The sequence below is a fragment of the Myzus persicae genome, unplaced genomic scaffold (genome assembly GCF_001856785.1).
Source record: "Myzus persicae strain clone G006 unplaced genomic scaffold, MPER_G0061.0, whole genome shotgun sequence".
In the NCBI taxonomy this organism is placed as follows: Eukaryota; Metazoa; Arthropoda; class Insecta; order Hemiptera; family Aphididae; genus Myzus; species Myzus persicae.
Genome location: NW_019101024.1, coordinates 87,089 through 110,766, shown reverse-complemented (window position 1 = coordinate 110,766; position 23,678 = coordinate 87,089). Strand labels below are relative to the sequence as shown.

The following is a 23,678-nucleotide window of genomic DNA, read 5'->3' as shown; positions in this document are numbered from 1 at the left end:
TAATAAAAGGAGTATTAAATAAAAGTTAATATCTTTACACTATTCGTGTATACCTAATTCGCCAACAATAAAATAATAGAAAATAAAATGTTAACAGTTTATATTTATATGGCATTATGGAGCGTGGATTGATGTCGAATCACGTGTTCAGTTATGACACGATATAGTATAAAATACACACAATAATTCACTTTGAGTTTTGTCGGCCAATTAAATGTTCTAATAAAATGTATAAAACTGTAAACCTACTGAGTGCTGTGTAAGTAATGAATTAGCCTAAGTTGAATTACGGTGTAATGAAAATATGTATCTGAACTTATTTATGGCCAGTAATAATATTTATAGAGTATAGTAGTATAACACCGTAACGATAATATATATATATTATGGTACCGTACAAGTAGAAGTAAAGTACAATAATAATTAAAAGCCATTAACGTTGGCAAGTCAAATTGAGCACGGAGATTAAATTGAACGCAAACGATTTAAATGTAATTTAACAATGAATCATACTAAATAGTAAATTTGTCAATGGGACCAGACCCATTACAATAGGCAATAGGTATATCTTAATTTTTCGCACAGTCTATGTACGAAAACAAAACAATTATTACCCTGATGATTTTACGTAAGTGAGTTTATGTTTGTATTGTATTTATAACCATGTGACGCGAGATTTTATTTTTAAATGTCTTGTACGATGCTATTACAACATGGGTCAGGCGGATACACGATATCGTTTATTATATATTTTTTACACGTTTAAACGCAGAACATAAATTGATAACATTTAGTTGTAGACACTAGACACTCTCATTCTTTGTACATTAATCATTTTGATATATTATATTTATTACTTAAATGCCCCCTTCCCCTAGCATCCGTCTATTCGGAACTTGGCCAAAGCACCTATACACAACTTTGCAACAAAGCAAAAACGTATTAATCATCAGTCGCAGTCAATGTTAAACTTAATAGACTCTAGTATAGTCGTATACTATTGTGCTTCACGAATTAATTATCACGATTACAATGATACAACTTGAGGGTATTAAGAAAATCAATAACTCCATGATGACACGTCAGACCAGACCATTCAAACTTTTTTAAGTTTATCACCCCAGTCATGTTTTATAAAAACGTATTCCGTCATTATTTTTATATACATGTTGATACATAAAACATAATATAAAATTATTTCTTATCTTTTTGTCACGTTCAAACTGTAGGTACAGTTTTTCAATTAACTTGGTGGTCGTCACTCGTCACGTAGAGCAATGAATAGAAAAAAAATTCTATACAACCATTTTCATAAAGGCTGAAAAAAATTTAATTTAATCGACAACAAAATAAAAATAAAAACACTTTGACCAAGAAAAAGAAACGGAAATGGCAAACGCATTTTGACGTCGAAAAGGAAATATAGTTCAAAATTATTAATACTTCGATACGTCCCAACAAACCCGAGACGTCAATGATTGCGTTTAAATCAAACGAGACCAAGATAAAACAAAAATTGAACGTTTTATATTTTACACTTTAAAATCAATAAATGTTATTCAGTATGCAGAGCTGACATTGTGTTATGAGGGGAGGAGACGGATGCATTCCGTATTCAAGATGGTACATCGAAGAAAAAATGCAAACTGACTACTAGGAGAAGAATGATAGATATACGAACTAGTTTCAGGCTGGTCACTGTTTTTTTTTTTTAAATCAAAATACGACGATCGATCATATTTCTATATTGAGTAAAATGCATTGTTTCGGTTTTAAGCGTAAAACAACAAAATGTCATTATTATTTCTTAATAATTGCTACGTTCCCAAAAGTGCAATAAGTCTTGAAATATTTTAATTATATTTATATTTTATTTAAATATTAACATGAATATTTTAATCAATTATTCTTAATTATTTAATCAGAAAAAAATTGATACTTTCTGGAAAATTCAATACATTTCAAATATTAATTTGTTAAAAATTAAAATTTAAGTTTAGTAAACTTATACCTATGGTAATATATTTATTATAATAGTTACTACTATAAATTATAATTACTTCAACTTCTTCACACATTAGCATGTATAATTAGAAATAAAATTTTATGTGTGTTTTCGTTGTATAAAGCTGGAATGAAATTTAAATGAAAATTGAATGCGTTGCAAAGAAAATAGAATTTTTTAATATTCTAAAAGGGCAGTGTTTGAAAAATGTTTTAATTTTGTCATTGTTGTAAGATGTAGTAATATTTATAAAATGTTTTTGAACCCATCAAGTTTAATTTAACGGCTGTATATTATAACTATATGAACAGAAGAAAAAAAACATCTATAAAAAACACATTTTATCACGATATGCTGAAATCCAAAGCTACGACTGCGAAAGTGTATATTTCCCCACAGAAGTGTATAATGAAAGTTAAGACTATATTTATGAAGTATCCCTTTCGAGCTAAATTGAAAAAGTAAAATGGTTTTTAACCTTCAGACGTCAGGAATACTTGGCCACGCATATAGTATTAGTGTTAAGAGTTAAAAGTGACGCAGACTCTATTTCATGAATAATTTATTTTTAACAAAAGTATTTGTATATTTGCTTACTAAAATATAGCATTTAAAAATAATACTTTTGATGTAACCCTAGTTAATACCTACATACAGTGATATAGAATATTGCTTACAACACTCCTTACGCACGTCGATCAAATTCATAATAATCGATGTAGGCACAAGATGCGTAATAAACTAATAACCGATGTTTCGGTAGAAAAATCACTTCTTTGCCGCCCCAGCACTAACCTATGGTATAAGAAGCTATATCTGTAGTCGTTGTTAAAATACAATGGTGAAAGTGTACCGGTATTAATATCGTTTTTAGTTTTTATCAACAGCTTTGTCTATCTTATCTTTAGAGCGCACAGAAATATATAAATATAAAATCAGAGCTGAATAACGTACTACAGGACTCGAGATCTGTCACATATAAAAAAAACGCCCGATACGTAAACAATATAGGTCAATTATTAATATTGATAAGATTCAAAGAGTCCTCTGGCGGATAATCCACGTCTACCTCCTAATATCATCGCGAATCACATCGGAAAGAATATAATAATCACACAGACGTTTCCAAAACCAAAGCAACCCGCAGATACGTAATAATAATAATTCGGGGAATCTGTCCAGTAGCGAACAGCGCGGTCGGTACTCAGTGGCACGCGCTCAACCCACGCTATACAGTCACGTCTATGTCTCCCCAATTGATTGGCGGCGTGCTGTGCCGATTCCCGCAGTGACGGTCGTGATCGAGTACACGTTTCCACCCTTGTCCGTCGTGTCTTGGAAGAGTTGGGTGAATATTGTTGAGCGAATGGAGCGTTGTAGGTGGAGCTCAAAGCGATGAAGTTTGCATATTTACTCTTCATTTTGTCGAATTTATCAATATTATATCACCACCATACACAATTAATGGTAATACGTGAAATGTGAAAATTTACCTATATTTGTAGTATAAGTAAGTACTTATTGGAGAAACAGCTGCGGAAAAAAATTGATTTTCTGTTCTCTGAAACACTCGGCCGTGCTTTTTTTATTTTATTAAAAACGTCGAGTGGAAGTTATACTATTATGTGTGAAATACGCGCTCCACCCCAACCTCCTACATGCCAAGGCGGTATGGATTCGGGTCGCGAGAGAGCAGGAATGGTGTGGAAAAAAACCGTTCGAGAAAAGTGTGCGCGGCACAGCACTCTAGAACAACGGGCATTGAGGAGAAAATATAACGTCGTCGTTGAAGAGGAGAGACGCGAATGAAACAAGGCAAAGTGAAAAATATCTGCTGACGTAGTCATGAATGCTTTGAGCCATCCTGTCGTCCCCGGTAAAAGCCCGTCGACGACGATTGGAGTTACTATCGGCAAAAATCTTCGGATCGCGTGTTGTTCGCGTAGTAGTAATAGTAATAGTAATAGTAATAATAATAATAATAATAATAATAATAATATCTAACAACAGTTGTAGACGACGTGTACGAGTGGATATTATTGCACGCACCGAGAATTAAAAAGGCTAGAGTGCGTGCCGCGTGCGTCGGTGACGGTTCTAGAAACCGTGGAGAAAACAAAGAGTAAAATGAAGGTTTTAATTTCCAGAGGAGGTCCCCCGACGACCGGGACAAACCGAAGACGAAACATATTGTTTTGTTGCAGTTGTACACAATAAATTGTGGAACGGGTATAACACGAAAAACCCAGATAAGAAGAACCTACAATAACACGCATTGTACATTATTATGGTTTTTTCTTACTTCGTCCCTTCTTATTGCGCCTCATCGTCGACACCACGCCGCCGCCATGGTCGTAAAATGAGACGAAACGGCCGTGTACAAAATAAAGAAAAGAACTTAGCTACCTACACTACCAGGTATAATAGTAGAACGCTGTGTCATCGCTGGAATAAAAATTAATGCCGGGTAGTATGGGACGACGGCCACAATAACAATATTATGTACTTTGCCGTTTAAAATTGCCAACACGCACGGCTTACTAATCGCTCGAGTTATTTAACCAAATTACACGCGTGCGTTGTACCGAACAGCAATTCACAAGATAAAATTTCGAAAGTGCATAATATTTTAGGTATTATAAATACGAGGTAATCGTTTATTACCCCTAAATGTCGGTATAGAATTGACTTTTTTTTAACGCTGTAACAGTAATTACACGACCCGAAAGCACTATAAAAACTAGTAAACGAAAAATCGTCTTGTTGATGGACGATAATAGAATGTTTGCAAGTTTATAATACGCGTGCATATTATACCTACACACGAGGCACGGCATAAAAAACGCGAGGTATATAGCAAAAATAATAATTTATACAGAGTGCCCGATGAAATCGCAAATTGCAAATTGTTCAAACAGTCGGTTGTTATTTTTATATGTAATCTGATTTTTCGCACCTAAACCATATTATTATAGTCTCGGAACATAGGATGAACGTATGATATACCTACTTTACATTAATTGAAAACGTGCCGAGAACGACGCAGCGACCGTGTTTACAGACACGGCGAAAACGAGCATCAAATATAATATACGAGGGAGGATGACACCGCCTAGGCGAGGGTGTGAGACTGTTATTTTTCGTCTGCGAAGCCAAACACAATGATAAAACCGGTACAACACAAATTTCGTAAAAAAGTCAAGCGATACCGCTACTTTCGTAATTATTATTAATCAGCAATAATATTACCATAGGATATTTGTCCGCGATTAACGCCATTATAACATGGTATAATCACATCGTTTATAAGATACTCACATTTTCTCGAACATCGTACGGCGGAATGATCAATCAAGTTCTAGGGAGATTGGCGGTCAACCGATTTAATACGACGACGATCACGTTGAGATAATAATAATTATCGAATGGAAACGGCAAAATCGACGTTAGACAATTGGCGTCGAACGGTTGGTGCGCACTGCGTAAGAGGAGATCGTGGCGGCGGCGGCGGCGGCGGCAGAGCGACGGACTGTTGAAGACAACGATGACAACGGCGGCCGGCGATGGACCCGACGCACGCGGAACCGAACCTCTTTGGCGTTTGGCGAAGAGAAGCCGTTGTGGCGGGAAAAACCGAACGCGGTTGGTCTGGGGGGGGGGGGTCAGCATTACTGCAGCTACCGCCAACATAAAAATCGCATTTTACATTGTGCTCAATTATTTATTGATAATATTTATTATTTTTAGTTGCGAAATGATATCGAGGGCCTCGGCATCCCATTAAGTAAATTGCCTTTAAATCCTATTTACGTTTTTTTTGTTTTTTTTTTTTGATACGAAATTCCCGGTAGGCGCGTTAAGAATTATTTATCCGAATAGAGCGGCCAAAAAATACCGCGATATTGCGGTACAACGGATTCGATTTATTTTAGAGGATTTCGACGAACTCACGTAAATATATATATATTTATATTACAGTAACTTATTGCGTTGTTTTTGGCTGCGGTAACGGACATGAATAGGTGGAGGGGGGGATTCGAACGGTTCTGCCGGCGAGGGGATTACGACTACTGGCGTGGATTTTATGCGGAATACACTCAATTATATTTGCGGCGTTTTAAACGTCTATGAAACACATATATAGCCGTGAAGATTAACCAGAAAAACGCGAAGCGCAAACACAGTGCACGGCAATCGAATTACTCGCGCATATGATCAAAACGAATAGAGGCGATTTATTTAATAGCATACATAATAATTTATAATAACATATTATTTTAACCGCGGTTTTGTTGTCAATTTAAATACATATTTTTATTTTTTATCAGGATTTAACTTCAACATAATAAACCTATAGTGTAAATAGGATGCACGGTGGGAGGGATCTAAAACCGAAGAAAACTTATAACACGGATAGTCTGAATATAATATCTGTATCACTTTTTATGTAAGAGCACACGAGTATGGCATACAAGTTACAAATATACCAAATGATGATTTACTTTTGAAATTTTTTTTTTAAGTCTAATAAATTATTTTAACGCAGGTATAATGTGTAAACAAATATGTTATGTATGTCTATTGTATATTAGGTTTATCGAAGAATCTCAAGAATCCAATATACATAAATAATCGGTTGGCTTTAGCGCCTCCTGGGAGTTTTTCTTTCGCGACTGCTGCGCACATGTAGTAAAGTAGTATTAACGTATTCACAAAAGTCGGGCGGGGCGTGACCATGATTTGATATGCATAATAATATATTATAGTCTTTGCACTAGACCTAAATCTGACGAGTGCTTTCCAACTATAATATTTATCTGATGTGCGATTAGTAATGTATATACGTACTACAGATAGTATATATAGGTACTAAAGCTGCGCCTAATCTACCGGCACATATCTAGATGAAGCGAGAGCGGGAAACTCTCGGAAAGTAGAGACGTTAATAGGATAAGAGGAATATATATTATGCTGATATTATATGTATTATAGCGCACTTGATAAAACGCAAAAATTCTATATGGCCGTTTGGGTACTGATAATTAAAAATGGACATTGCTGAAGTACCGACTTCAATAATATATGTATATATAAGTAGCAAGTACGATATAATTGTACGTACATTACTGCTGATATTCAAGTATAAAAATAAACAATGGTAAAGAGAAAACCGCGCGGTGTTAATTTTCTCGTTTTTAATACATAAGTTTTGTAGAATGAAAAAAAATCACAGACATCGTAATCTCAACTTATTGTTCTTATACATTCGTAGTACGGAAAACATACAATCATAATAATAAAAACAACAACAATGATAATAATTATTTTATTATAACAATACACGATGCCCGTGACGCGTCGCGTCTGGCACGAAATCTATAGGGTCAAATTTATAGCGTGCATAGACGACTTTTATCAATGTGTAGCATACAGACAGCGGTAGCAGTAGCAGTATACTATACGATATACATTCTACTTAAATATATATCATAGTAATAAAATTACGGTAATGCACTTATAATAATATAAACTTATATAATATTATATAGGCATGCGTAGTTTCAGGTCAGGCGCAGCAAATATATTTAGAAGCACATTTTCCGTTATAAACGGCCCACGAAAATGAATTGTCGTTTAAACATTATTAACCACCATTCACAAACAATAAATTATGAATATTATAGGAAATATTTTAATATTTCAGTAATATAATACTCAACCAGTTGATTGACCGAACACTAAAAATTTAAGGCTAATCGTAATAAAAATGTATTAGAGTACGTACTACACTTATAACCGCAAGTATCAAAATGGAATAATCAGATCTATCTACAGCTGTCCGAATGCAACCGGTCTAAGTGTGCCTTTTCGAATTTGACTGGCACGAACCGCTGTCCTAGGGTGCACATCTTATAAATTATATAATGTTATATATTAAGTACTACTGCAGGAGCGTATGCAGCGATGAGCAGCCTCCGATGGTGCATTACTATTATACACTTAATACTTATGAACGGATATAATGTATGTAGGTATAGATAAAAAAATAAAAAGTGGAGATGCAATAAAGTTGTCTGTAAATATGGCACATAGGTAAATGCAAAAGGGTTGAGCCTACGTACGCACACCATCATACACACAAACACGTGCAACCGCCTCCACGAGTTTCTCGGGTGAACTTATCGTGGGCGCAAAAACACGGTTCAAAAGACGATTATGATATTACACTGCGTATCGCTAGTATACACCAGCTCGCGGCGTGCGTATTATACTTACACCATATTATTATAATATGTTACATAGTCGGCATCCCAGCCGGCCGATCGATACACGATATAATATCATGAAGAGGAGGGTCATGATGGCACTCGTGTGTGTAAGAGAATTAATATAATATGATATGAATTAAAAATTAAATAAAAGAGGTTAGTATAGCGATTGACTGCGGCGAAAGTTACATCGCGTAAAGATTTGAGAAACTATCCCTATATTAGTGCTACCGAAGTATCGTCTGATAATATTGTAATTAACCAACACCCGCAGTCCGATAAACTATTTAAATCAATTTTCGTTTTATATTATAATAAATGGGAACACGTTTGGAATCGTTGTTTACCAAACTGAGAAATAAAAATGAAATTTAAACAACACCCTCACATAATTATAATTGTACGACCTGAACCATATATTATATTGTATTAAGTTCAATCATTGTATTATACATTAAAACCTAAACGTCGAACCTTTGGAGCTTACATTTAAGAGTAGTATCGATTTACTGTAATTGCATTAATGGTGGATGCGAATAGCTTACAATACATTTTCTACATACCTACACCGTTTATATTATAATCATAAAATAATAAGTATTCTGTTGAAAATAAAACGAGATGGTTGGTTAAATATAAAATCTCATAATTTTCTAGGGCAAAACGAAAGTTGTCGAAAAAATAAAAATAAAAAGTTTGTGACGTATACGGATTACGAATATCCCTATTATATATATGAGTATCAACTATATTATATATACACACGAAATGTAATCCTACAGTGTCCGAGTGTGCATTATGGGAGCTTAAAATACTCAGAAGATTACGCTAAATTTGAATAGAAAGAAATGTATGATTCGTAAAATATTTTTTTTGGTCTTTTTGTGTTTGCATAACATAGGTGCACACTGCGCAGCTTAATCGAAAACTGTAATTCGTAAAACTGTAGGCCGAGCGTTATCTTAATGCAATCCAGAGCACTTTTTTTGATATGAAATTCTGATCACGTTATTGTAGTACATTACACATTCTCGAGATAATCTGTAGAATTAACGAGATAAAACAATGGCTATTTCCGATTTTAACGCATGGGTGAAATATAAAATTAGCAAATACTCTTTTCCGACAACATTCACCAAGTAATATAAAGAATACCTCGTGAACGAGGAAACGAAAATGCTGAAAATGAAGTTAAGGTTCTAAAACTTAATTTAACGTAACTCAACTGGAAAATCAATTACAAAATATCACACTTTAAAATTTAAATTTTTGTATTTACTATTGATTTCTTACATTTATAAGGGCTTATTGTCGAAGAATACTCCTATAAGTACTTACATAGGTTTATTTCAGTAAGTACTATAATAAATATGTATAATGTCTTAACGCACAGGTTAAAATAATTTTAAGTTATGTGTTGTGAATTTATTATATTATATTTTAGGTACCTAGTTATTTTTTTATATCAATATTATCGTTTAAAATAATTTGGTATAATTTATTACCATAATTTTTGTACTCAACACATAAATTTAAAAATGTAATAATACTTTAAACAGAACTTTTAGTCTGTATCGAGTAATAAATCATAATATTTTAATCTTTTATTTAATACCAGCTCGAATAACCTCATTTACCAAACGTGCAAAGAGTAATGTTTTAATTTTCAAAAGATATTTTATAACGGTTTGGATATTAAGCAATAATTACTTTTTTGATACTTAACGTTAATATTTAATACAATATAGATTAGCTTAACTAGCACGTTAAAGTCTAAGACGTGAAATGTATTTAATTTAATTATCGTAAAATAAAAATATTATAATATAATTATATCGAATGTTGGTGTACCCGCTGTACTTACTATTAATTATTATTACGGTTTGATGTTTATACATTATACATTTCATATTTATCAACCTATATAGGTCTTTTTAATTTAATTAAAGTTTAACATTTTCCACCAATTAACTTTAACTGAGTTTCTGTAAACATCCATGAACTTATTATGCACAAATTATAAAAAATACCAATATGTATAATTATTTTAATTCACATTTCAATTAAAAAAAAAATACATTTAACATGGTACAATGCATATTATTCACACTTTCACAGTACTGGTGGAGGTTTAGCTCTCTCAAATATAAATGTAGTACTTTATTCACTGTAATAATTCCGAATATAAGGACACATCTAATATGTTTGCAAATTTTCATAAAATGTATTAATTAATAATAAAATCAAATCTTCAAGATGATACCTAATCTGTTTAAATATAATATTCAAGACAGTTAATTCTAATTTATTTCATTTTAATTATAAGTCCAGTAAATATTAAAGCTTTTGAAAAACAGAGCCGGGCTCAGTCTCTTCAAATAAGTTTATCAAGCTCTGTGCATGACAGTTTTATTAAATAACAATTATTTATGAGTTATATGTCTATTGTCTATTATAACTTATTGTGTTAGACTATGATCAATTAGAAAAAAAGATTAATAACTATAATACTATATGGGTATTTCAGGAAAACAAATAATAATAATATATTTATTTTAAAATTAAATACATTTGTAGGACAATAAATATTTCTGAATACCTATAGATGTACTTATATTCCAAGAGCGTGATGTTCTTAACACTTGATTTATCTGGAAGTTTTTCCAAAGATTCCCATCAAATATTATCATATTTCATATTTGTACACGACTTGTTCAAGTGAATTTATTCACTTTTTATTTATTTATTATTATAATTGATTTAGTTTGAGAGTTAAGTTTGTTTGTCAATATCGGTATAAAATATGGTGCAGACCGTTAAGGGTAATAAGGGGAGAGTGACGAAGCACCATTAACTGCGTTTAACCCTCATAAATTCAGTCATACCGAGCTTACTGTCAACAGATCCACGCGTTATGTGTGGATATTCTAAATGTATTTTACCTAAATATATATTATATAGTGCGTATTTTTCCATTTATACTTTTACTACCTATATATATGTTATGCTACGTATTGACAACCCTAAATTATTCACGCCCGACTAATAAAAAATAACTCTGCGCGTGATAAGTAAATAATATAGGTGCTGCGTATATAATAGTATGGTTTGTTGTATTTTGTAGTATTAAAATGATTATTTATTTTGTTTTCATCATACGAAAACGATGTACCTACCTAAAACGACTTTCAAAACCCACAGTACCATACTTTTTATACATATGTACGACGTACTCAAAATGTTGTGTATTTGGGATTTAGCTTTTAGACATATACGAGCGAGCATACACACACACATATATATATAATATATATATATTATATTATTAACGATGCAATACGTGACAAGTCGCGGAATCCGCATGTACGGTGTATACCCACGAGAGACCATCGAGCAGTTAATATCACCCTAACCGGTACCCACTGCAGGTATTCCTTCCGGTCTTGATGCGTCGGGAGTTGTCGTTGTAGTCGTCTGTGCGGTAAAGTGTGTTTGTCGTGGTGTAATGGCGGTGTACATATATATATTATATACGGTTTATGTATCCTCGCATTACGCTAGTATATATATAATATAATATATAGAGGTACAAGCTACTGCTCGTATATCGTCGAAAATCTATCACCAAAGTGGATTATCCGTCCTCGCTCTGACCCATCGTATATATATATTATATATATATTATATATTTTACTTGGATTCGCACGGGAAACCCGTACGATGTCCGGAAAGGCTTCCGACGCGAGGAAATCGTACAAAACCGTTGTTAAATAGACACACGTGCGCGATCGTAAATGCTACATAATATAGATTATATATATAATACGTGTAGAACTACGGAATACGGCTTCGGACGAAAAAATGTGGGGTGACCTATCGTTCGCGACTATATGGAAACGCGTTTTGGTGCATTGCAGGTACCCCCACATATACTATAACAGCAAAAATATATATATAACGAGTACTGCTGGTCGCGTATATCATATAAAACGAGGCGGGCACATTTTTTGGCTCCGGTTTCTCGTTGCGGAAAAGGATTAATAAAAGCGCTTTTATATATTATACGCGTACACGCATAATATTATTCGCTGCACACTGACGTTGGCGATGGATTAGAATGTATGTATTAAATATATACATATAATATATATATATATATATATACACATATATTCATTTATACTCGTATATGCACCGAGTACCGACCGAGGGCAGGGGCATCCAACTGGAAAGTTTTCATTCTATATAATGTATATATATCGTCTATATAGACGAGTCGAGACTTGACCCCACTACACCCCCGTGTCGCCTCTTGTATCATTTTTTTGCCCGTCCCTGTTCATATAATAATATTCGCGCGATGCATTGTGCGCTCATAAAATGCAACCGCAGCGATTTTGCGTCATTATATCCCGTCGGGACCTATACAGCCGGTGAATTTGCCAAGAGATTATACGCACTCTCCGCAGCAGTCTCCCTCGCCCACTCGATTTCCCCAGAATTTTCCACCTACCTGAGTATCCTATACCGTTAGCTACCTCCTCTCCCACCCACCACTTGCCAGAGGAATCGGAGTGTAACACGATACGTCTTATATAATAATATAATAATACATACATCGCAGTCGAGCGGCACGCACAAAATTTCGCGAGTATATATTATTGAGTCGAGTGCCTGTATAGGAGATAATGAATACACCCGGCAAGTTGCTCCGTTGAATGCCGAGGAGATTCTTCAGAAACGTTATTATCGTATGCAACTATAATATATATATGTATAGGCACTCGAGCGGTAGGTAGATAGACCCTTATATTGGCACGGCCACCCGCCTCCGAGCGCGATCTCGGCAGAGATTGAACACGACTGGTACACAATATAGAAATGATTACGTAATCAGTTTTAGGTTTAATATTGTTATAAATTATCATACACTTGCATACAAATAGTTTGCGAGGTTGAGCTCTAATATGTCTCCTAGGAAAAATTAAACCATTGCGTGGGTGCTTACTGATAATTGATAACCGGTGGTGATTGCAAATACAATAATACTATCACAACAGGTGCAGATAAAGTCGAGATGAATTTCTTTTTTGCATTAGAGTTCCAAATTTTCCAATATACTAAGATTCGGTGTCATCTTTAGCCAGCTGTATGGAAGTTTAATAATTTTATATTGATACCTTTTAATTTGTCATGTATTTGGACAAAAACAAATATAAATAAGTATTGTTTTCTTTTTTTTTAGCTATAGGTAATGCAGAAGTAGAATACGTACCTACAAGTTTGTGTTTGGAAATATAAGATTTTAGAATTTGTATCTTTTATTATTTATTTGGAAAATAAAACATTTTTTTTTTCATTTAAGAAGTAATAAAAATGAAGGAAGTTACACTATATTTATTGCTTACTGACTGTTTTATAATTTTAATTGTCAATAATTCTAAACGGTGATAACCATTATGTACACGGCATCTGCATATAATTGTATCATACATTTTAGTTTTTAATGGTGGCAACACATGCTTTTATAGTTGTTCGGGGTAATTTCAGCATTGTTTATGTTATCACAATGACGATGATAATGTTTCTGAACTTTTTCTTTTTGTACAACAGTAAAACTTTATTGGCGAGTTAAAATCAGAACGTATTATACTTGGCGCACTTACAGAACGTGCTTTAGAGTAGCTTGGAAAGTTTACTAAATGAAAATGCTTAATACTTGTATAAGCTGAATCGATTTAAAAAATGTATTTAAAAAGTGACTTAACAGAATTACGCGTTTGTTTTTTGAGCTACCTATAAGAGTTTTAATATAAACTATTATGGATATAATTAAAAATATAACTTATACAAATCACATATTATCACACACCCTATCACTATATGAAATGTTAGCATAAAAAATGTAATGTTTATTATATCCATTAACTGAATAAATTACACGTCTATTATCAGCCTTTGTAAAAGTACATATTATAGTTTATTATATTAAAATAATGTCATAGTACCCAGTTAAACGTGACAAAACCAGTGACAGTTCTTTTTTTACTATCGATTAAAAATTATTATTAGACACATATAAACGGCGTCAAATAGCTCAAGGTATAATACTTGAATCAACGCGGAAGCAATTCCGAGAATCGTTGAGAAATTAATTATCAATTACTATGCGACACGTGTCCACGTACATATAAATCAACTTTATAAATATAATTATACTATAGGTATGTAATTATTTATTGTACGTTCCAATGATTGTACGAAGAAATCAATGTCGTGACAACGGTAAGAATCTAGATTTTATTCAGAATATTTTTTAACCCAACCGACTCATATAAACACTCGCTTGTACCCTGTATAAATTCAGTAATATAATGACGGATATACGCATAACATATTACTATCAATATGCTCCATATTATGAGCCCTGCGTAACGAAATTCAACATATCGCGGTCGTGTGCCCAATTGCCTATAATATATACTCGGATATTGCGACGTGTATCATAACACGAACTGAAAATATCGCTGTTTATATCTATTGTAGTGGGTAACTCTAAAATATATTATATTATTATTTATTATATATAAGACACTCAACACGATTTACGTTTCATTCGTCTATATATATATATAAATATACACTACATATATCGTGATTCGTGAGTACCATGACGTTTTGCGGTACCGATTTTAACTATACTAGCTATGGTGGTGAGGGCCGAGGGGTGTGGTAGGAAACGAGAGATGGTTATACTGAACGATATATATATACCTACGTTTATTACGTATTATAATATATTATGCACTTTATATATACTACCCCGTCACCATAAAAAGGGGAAAGGATAGGCTATATATCGCAGGCAGAGCCCACTATATTGTATAATATACGCTTACACATATAATATATATATTGAACGGAGTGGATCGGTCTTTATTTCCTGTCCGAAACAACAACTACCGAACGCGCAAAAGGCGTATATTATATTATAATACATATTATACACGTACACAGTCATCGCACACGGTCTCGGGAAACATAACCGTGTATGTTGTTAATTTACCACACATGGTTACCGATTTTTAATGATAGCGGCCGGGTGGGGCTCAACGACGGTAGACGCATGGACGAGGTGGCTCTATTTTTCGGCGACGTTTGTCGAAAACCTTTATTAGTTATACCTATATACATATTTACGTCCGCGGTCTACGGCGTGCGTACCGGTCGTTTTGTAAAAATAGAACTCAAATGTTTACGACGGAACCCACGGCAATGGCGGGCTATAAAATAAAAATAATAATAATAAAAACACTAAGCGGTGCTCGCGATTGTATATATATATATCATTGTATTCACGAACGACGACTATAGTCTCGGAGGCCGCGAGAGTGGAAATTACCGTCGACGGGCAGTGATGTATAAAAGCCATCATCGCCGGCAGTGCATTGATCTCGATTTCAGTGCCCCGGTATAATAACATAAACAACAAGACATTGCATTATTATGCATTATATCATAATTAAAAATTTGAATCGTCAAATAAGTTTTTTATTTTGCACCCCTATGGCTTTTACATTCCGGGAGTCAGTCGCTGAGTCGAGTTGAAACATAGTCATGCCAATGCACGAATCAATGAGCGGCGGATGATTTCGTAGAAAACTAAAAAAAAATGTTCTGGTCTACGAGGTACGTATCACGCGGACTTGCCTGCAACTATTATTGATCTCACTCGATCTTGGTAGTTCGAAATACGCGCGCAGTATTAAAATAATAACATACAATACGAGATTCGTTCAAAAACGCCTTTACGCTGGACTCTATGATATATTATCTACTCGCCGTGGAACCAAAATGACACCCACCTCCGGCCTTTGACCGCCGTGCCCGAGGAAGGGTTGCACGGCCGCGGATTAACCAGAGTTAACGTCACGCTCTCGCGATTCTGGCCGTCGAAATCAAATAACACTTGACCCCCTGGGTGCTAGCGACGGTGCAATGCGAGCAGCGGTGGCGTATCCGTTTAACGCGGGGTAGCGAGTGCATTGGGCGGGTGTAATAAATCTACAGTGGGTTAAAAGTTGCAAATTGATTAACGGCCCGGCGGACGGCCTCGGATGCACATTGTAGTACACGTGTATATATATATACATTAATTTATATATACGTATATTGCGCCAGTCGTCTGCTGGAATACACGTACCGCCACTTCGACGACCACCCCTCCCCCACCCCTCCTTCCATCGACGTAGTTCCAACGAGGGATACGCCGTGACATAAATTCTGCGAGGAGGGTTCACACACTCAACTGCACCGGTTATATTTCTAATAATAACAATAATATGAAATGCTTGTACAAATACATCTCAGGTACACTACGTTTTCAAAAAACGAATATCATAATTTTTGTGACCTGCGATATCAAAAAATGCAGAGTTATTTATGTACAGCAGCGAGTATTAAAATAATGAATTATCATTATTATAATGTCTGTAGACATTGTCGGTGTGAAACTCCGTTAAATATTAAATTATTATTAAACCGTATAAAAGAATGTGAACGCAAAATGTTCATAACAATAATTTTCAGGTATGTATAAAGATTTTAAGCATAACTTTATTACCTTTACTTAACCTTGTGATTTTAAAAATGCATTAATAATTAATAACAGACATTATCATAGATGCAAAAAGATTCCACGTTTTTGTTTGAAAGAGCTAGATTATTTTGAAGAAATTTAAGAATATCTTATTATACCGACCTATATATTTTCATGTCATGTTTTTGTGGGAACTTACCCCCCCCCCCCATATATTTTATATAACAAGCCATAATCATGAATTATTAAATTGATCCAATTTGGTTTTTATTATACTAACATTTAACTAGATAACGACTGTTATGACTAGAAATATTAAAATTTTTTTTTTATCTATGACAGGATAATCATAATATTTGTTATGAATTATATATCTTATAAATATTTATAATAAATGTGAACGTACAACGACACTACAACACTTGGAATTTAGAAACGTGGAGTACAAAACCAACATAGTTATAGAATTTCTGTAGGTTTATGCGTTACATTATTTCATATTATTGTTGCTTTTTACTTGTATTGTAGTAAAATACTTATATTTGTGTGCGTCTGTACCTAATCCAGGCTATTATAAAACGGTTTCAATTTCGGTTTATGGGGTTTTTATTTATTTATTTATTTATTACGTATCAACCATTCTTTTGCGAACATTTTTTTAAATTGTTTATCTGAAGACCCTTTAGCTCGGCCAAGAAGAACATTAATTTACCGCTCTATTGAGCCATACAACACCAAAAAAAAAAACTCCTTTTATTCATAGAAAAACACGGGACACACTGATCAAACAGTGAAAAACAATATGCAAGAGATTGCATTTTATGTGAAAATTAATATATGAAAACTAGGCCGATAAATAATTAATAGCGTCATATGCACTTGTGAAAAAAGAAGTGGTATTTTGTATACGAGGCTCATATTTATTGGTAACATTTTTTTTTAATGACTATAGCTAGTCCATAATGTAAACGAGTCCGTACCTATATGTATGAAAGCAAAGGCTCAATTTCAAGTGGTCTCTCTTTTGTCCCGCACGAAATAAAAACCTATATAGCTTTTAGCCATAGTGACCTTTTACGATATACATTAAATATGTACAGAGAAAAATTGCTTTTGCCAAAAGCCTGAATGCGTACATGTATTAAACGTTTTTGAATAATGAATAAGTTAAAACTACATATATATAAATATATATTATCCACAACTTGGTGTTTGTAACGACAACTTCAACATCCGTGACGATGTCATAATAAATCATAGAGTTCTGATTAAAATATTATAATGTACGGTAATAAACCTATGTATTATATTAATTATTGATGTATTATAATAATAACGGATACAATATTTAACACGATCATTTTCTTGCAGTATAAATTAATTTGACTTGATATAATAATATGATTTGGGAAACATAAAAACCATCAGAGAAAAATATTATCCGCAATCAAATTTGATAACCATGCAAGAAATACCATTTGGGATGATTATTAACCAAATCTAGAGACTTCAAATGTATTTACATAAAAATTAAATCAAATAAAAACACGTTTTGTGTTATTTTTAATTCTAAACACACTAAAACTATATAAATATTTAAACACGGTAAGTAACAAAATAATAATAAAATATAGAAGATATATATGTATATAAATAGTCTAAGCAGAAGAGAACAAAATATATATTTAATATATACATTAATACATGTGTTAATGCAAGAGAAAATTAGCGTCCGTCAATCGATAAATGTCAGTATTAATTATGATTATAATAATATATTGAAAGCCATGTGCACATTTCAGCTGTTTGATCGCTGCATTAGTGGATTAGTGAATTTTTTTTAATGATTCTATAATATTGATGTACTGCACAAATCTATATATAATATTATGTAATAACTTTGATCAAGCCGTTTTTCTCAAGTTATTTTAAGAAGTATACAAAAAACAATATAATAAATCAAATAAAACAATTAAAATAAAAAGTTTTCAACGGACACTATCATAATATCAACCGCAAACTTCTACTCATACGTCTACACATCTACGAAGTTATTTTTTTTTTTAGTTTTTTTTTTACAACAATAGACTCCTCTGACTACCCATATGACTTACTTAAGGCTGAAAAATAGAGGGTCTGTCATGAACAGGTATGAACACGGCCGAACGGACGCGAATGTCGGGTTTGTTCATGTAAGTAGGAGGAATAGTATTCCCGTCCTCCTTCGGGCCTCTGGGGTCGGAAAATTCTATCCAACCACATCAACGACACGAAAACGTTAAATCCGGCATTATAATAATTTGTGTTCAACTTTGAACACGGTTCGGTCAAGGACGCTCATAAGTATAGCCTAACAGAACCACGGTACATATGAGAATACATGTTTGTGTGTGTGTATTTATATATAAATGCAATATGTATGTATACAAGTTTCGTTGATTGTTAATTAATTTTAAGTTTTGGTAAAATAAAGACGTTTTTTAAAACGCTGTGTGCAAATATGTTTTAGTCTCTTACCTCGTTGACACTCGTAAAGGAGCCTGGGAATACAGTTTGGAAGTAGCGATAGCCAGCGTTAAACCTTTTCGGTAACCCTCGTTGAAGTGATCTCTTGGAATCTGCGGACACACATAAAAACAACAAATTAATTAACGGACAAGTATACGGTTCTTATATTATTTATTATATGATGTGCATGTGGTACGCTAGGTTTATTATTACGGTTTGTGACAAAAACGAGACGCTGCAGCGAGAAAAAAAGCTCGGAACTCGAGACGTATAATATATATTATATATGTATGTATAATGACCAGCAGGCTGAGCAAACAAAACCATTTATCTCATGCGGACGACAACCCCGAAAGGGATTATATTCAATGTTTATACAAAGAGACTTTTTGTCGAGTTTTCACAGTAATGTCTAATCCCCGTGTTTGTTTTATGAACGTTTATTCGTCCACGGGGTTATATCAGTAACCGACTAATCGGGTCTATTACGACAGTAGGAGTCGATTATCGTCCAGTATATATATTATATTATAATATTAATGTGTTATTATTTATTATGTCCATTAATAAATCAACCTACCCAATATAACAATAATTATTATGTAACTATAATACTACCTATTACATAGGTTAAATACATAGTAATAAATAGACTTGCTTTTGAGAGCATTCAAACATTTATTTAATACATAAATTATTCATCATTGATATTATGATATTATTATTATTTATATGTTTAATGGCGCATCGTAAATTATTATAATATGTTTTAAATTAAGTGGCAATAACGTTAATATATTTAGAATGGATAATTATTCATTCTTTAAGCCTAAGTTCTAAGAATAAAAATTGTATTTTTCAACGTTTGTTCTATTTGTTCGATAGAAAAAACGAAATCCCCGAAAAATGATTGGAAACTGTATAATTTAATATAATATAAAATAAATACAAATATAATATCACATAATTCATACAATATACATACGTATATGTACCAACGTAATGTTATTGTTATATATGTGATAAGAAATAATTTTGGCTTGTGCCTTGTACCGACGTCAATAACATATTATACTGCATGGAACATAAAAATTCAAAGCACTATATGTATGGACAGAACAACGTGCACTATTATACAGTTTCGAGTGGAATTTGTTTACAACCTTCTATAATCTGCAAACTAATTCCATTTCGGTTCAAGTACATTAATAACATTAATGATGTTTTTCCAGTCTAGTTGACTTAAAGAACATTAACGTGTACCTACGTTATATCTTAATATATTCCATTACTTTAAGTTGACTGAAAAGTTTGTTTACAAAAAATATAATAATATGGTTTTTATGTGAATGATAAAATTGTTATATAACTTCATATTATATTCATATTATAATTTATAATCTAACTTACTCAATCGCAAAGTTCATTATAAAGGTCCTAGAAGCATGATCTTACAACTGTAAACATAATTACCTTGTATTATACAAAAAGCATAAGACTTGAGACAACGTATGAAAATGAATATTTCAAAGACTTTATTAGAATAGTACGTTTTTAGATGCACGACGAATCTCTCGATTATTACAAGTGTATATACTATATATTAATATAGGTAACTGGTATATTCTAATTCGTCTTCTATTGTCTGTAATTGATCCATAATTAATAATTATACGAGACGCTAAATTAAATTTATATATATATAATATACCAGTTCGGTACAGCTACGTACTTCTACATTGTAAAGCTAAACTATTGTTATGATTTAAATGTTTGATCGTGTGATACAATAGAACAAGACTCTGGAGAATTTCACCGAGATAACAACATAGACAATTCAATACAATACCAATTGATTTATATTTAGTGACAAATTGATCATCATTGTGTATAATACTATTATTTATACAGTATCAAATACCTATACAGCTGAGATTGGAATTTAAATCATTCAAAGGTAAATTATTTATGCGGACATTTAATATAAGTAAACGTTTAAATACTACATTTATAATACATCAATAATGTACATAAAAATAAAAAGCATGTCGCTTAGAATATGTCACACAGAGGAGATACAATAATACTTTTTAGTACAATTTTAGACCATGTATTTATATAATATTTATCTCTTCTGCATGTGTAGATTTATATTGGATACAATTTATTTTCGAAGAAACAATATTATTTAATTATTGAAAACGACCTGTAATATAAGTATGGTAAACGTAAATTATGCTCCACGGACGTTGTCCAAAATATTTACAGAATATAGGCTGTATGGGCAATAATTAATAACTATAATAAATTAAATCAAATCAACTTTGCAATTCGATTAGATTGAACTGAATACATTAAAAAACCTAGCTAACTCCAGAGTTGTAAAATGTTTGCAGTATGAGTTTATACACGATATAATATTAAATAATAATGATATTTTATTAAGTGTTATATTATGTGCAATGTGTGTATATACATAATGTACTAAAAAGTTTTCCGCTGTGAAAAGCAACGACGACATCAGGCAGTTATTATGTAAGTCGATAGAAAAACTTTTTCGGAAGGGGGGTCCTTCGCCACCTCCGCGATGGCGTCTAATTAAAACACGTTGCCGAAACGGTGACACGTGATTGGCGTCGGCACACGGTTGTCTGGCAAAAGCAACAAACGCCGAGCGTGTAGGTACCTACACATATACAGTGCCACCGGACATATGTTTACTTTTGGACTATAGCTTTTTTTTTTTTTTTAATTTTTTTCTCCACTATTTCTATAGAAATTTATTTTTATTCACCGGCCGCGGTAATGTGACTGCGGCGGCGTTCGTTTGCCATCCAAATAGCCGCTACACGCACTGTACGCGCATCTATAAATAATGGGGACCATCACGACGTCACTCTGCGCTACACGTCCCCGCAGGTTCATCCATCACATCACGCTCACTCTTTGCTCCGGTCGACTTTTCCGTAAATTATCTTAATATATTATTATGTACATTATAATACATCATATTAATACACATCAAGTGGTGTATAATTTATATCGAACAGCTAGCTGCAGGAGAATGATTTTTGTTACGTCGCGGTTACATATATATATATATATATATTATATATATACACCTGTATTAAATATAGTACGAACCTCTTTGTTTCACTAAAATATATTACGCACATACGTCGTGTTTTTTGGCCCCGAAACACGGCGGCGATAAAACAACACGAAATATCGGCCAGCGAATACGAATTGAAAGCATATAAAGTTAATGTTATAATGATATATTGCATAATTATTATGCTCGGGTGTACTGCTACACAGCAGCGACTCGTGTTTGTAATTTTTGCAAGACAAAAATCTGCTGATGATTTATATGCCTCACACGGCGGCGGCGTCATTTTTATTGGCAAACGCGTTGCGGATTCAGGCTCGCAATGTTGTAAAGGGACACTCGTAGTTACCCCCCTCGCCAACCGCATCAGTATTCCGTACCCCATTGGTGGCGGCCGCGGTGACAAACGAGCTGAAATGAAGCTTTAACGCCGGTGAGATGAAATCGTTGGGACATTTTCGTAAGTTTTTGACGTTTTCTAGGCCATTAATCGTGACAGTGCGGGGGCGAGAAGGAGATTGATCGGAAGTGTTGTATATTCGACACGCGGATGCGACCGTCCCTGTCGTCGACACATGCAGCTTCTGTTTCTCTATATACACATAATAAGTGTACGTAAGTACGAAACGTTCTGATGTAATTTGGACACACGTCACTGTCACACCTTCACGGCGGGGCAGCCGGTTAATTTTTCAACCAACCCTCTCGTCCCTCGGCTGCGAGAACTGAGCCGGTGTGTGGGTTCGTCCTATCTATAGATACGCGCGTCCTACTGCGTGAGCAGACACGTTCGCTTAAGGTGGACCGAATAGAAAAATTACCCCTGGGACTGTCGTCTATTTAGTTGTTTCCAGACACCGTGCGGCGTAATTGGTCGGAAAACGAATGGAGACACTGCTGTGTTCGCTTTAGAATAATAATAATATTAAATGAGAGTGGTTTTAAAATGTATATGGTTAAAAAAAAACATGCGTAGGCACTAGGAGGTATACGTATATAGAATTTTTGGATTAAAGCCGTGTGCTTCGCGTGCGTGACTTAAAAACGTGTTATTAATTTGTTTGAGATAACACGATTTTTAACCGTCGCGTTTTATAAAGTTTATTTAAAAAAAAGTTCAGTGCATAATTTATTCTGCGATTGCGTCGTGGAAAAATCTCGGAAAAAAACATCATATTTTGGAAGGTA

At 33.5% G+C, this 23,678-nt stretch overlaps 1 protein-coding gene across 3 annotated transcripts in view; it reads right to left on the bottom strand.

The window, feature by feature from the left end:
• The window catches only part of LOC111027373 (RNA-binding protein Musashi homolog 2), a 59,413-nt gene that overhangs the window by 4,987 nt on the left and 30,748 nt on the right, over positions 1-23,678 (bottom strand). For 2 of the 3 annotated variants that reach the window (XM_022305740.1, XM_022305741.1), the window contains exons 2-3: positions 19,391-19,491; positions 18,988-19,223 (exon numbers count right to left, since the gene is read on the bottom strand). In XM_022305740.1, the coding sequence (XP_022161432.1) occupies positions 18,988-19,016 (29 nt within the window). In that variant the 5' untranslated portion in view covers positions 19,017-19,223; positions 19,391-19,491. The remainder of the gene's footprint in view (positions 1-18,987; positions 19,224-19,390; positions 19,492-23,678) is intronic. The other variant, XM_022305742.1, reaches the window with a different exon arrangement.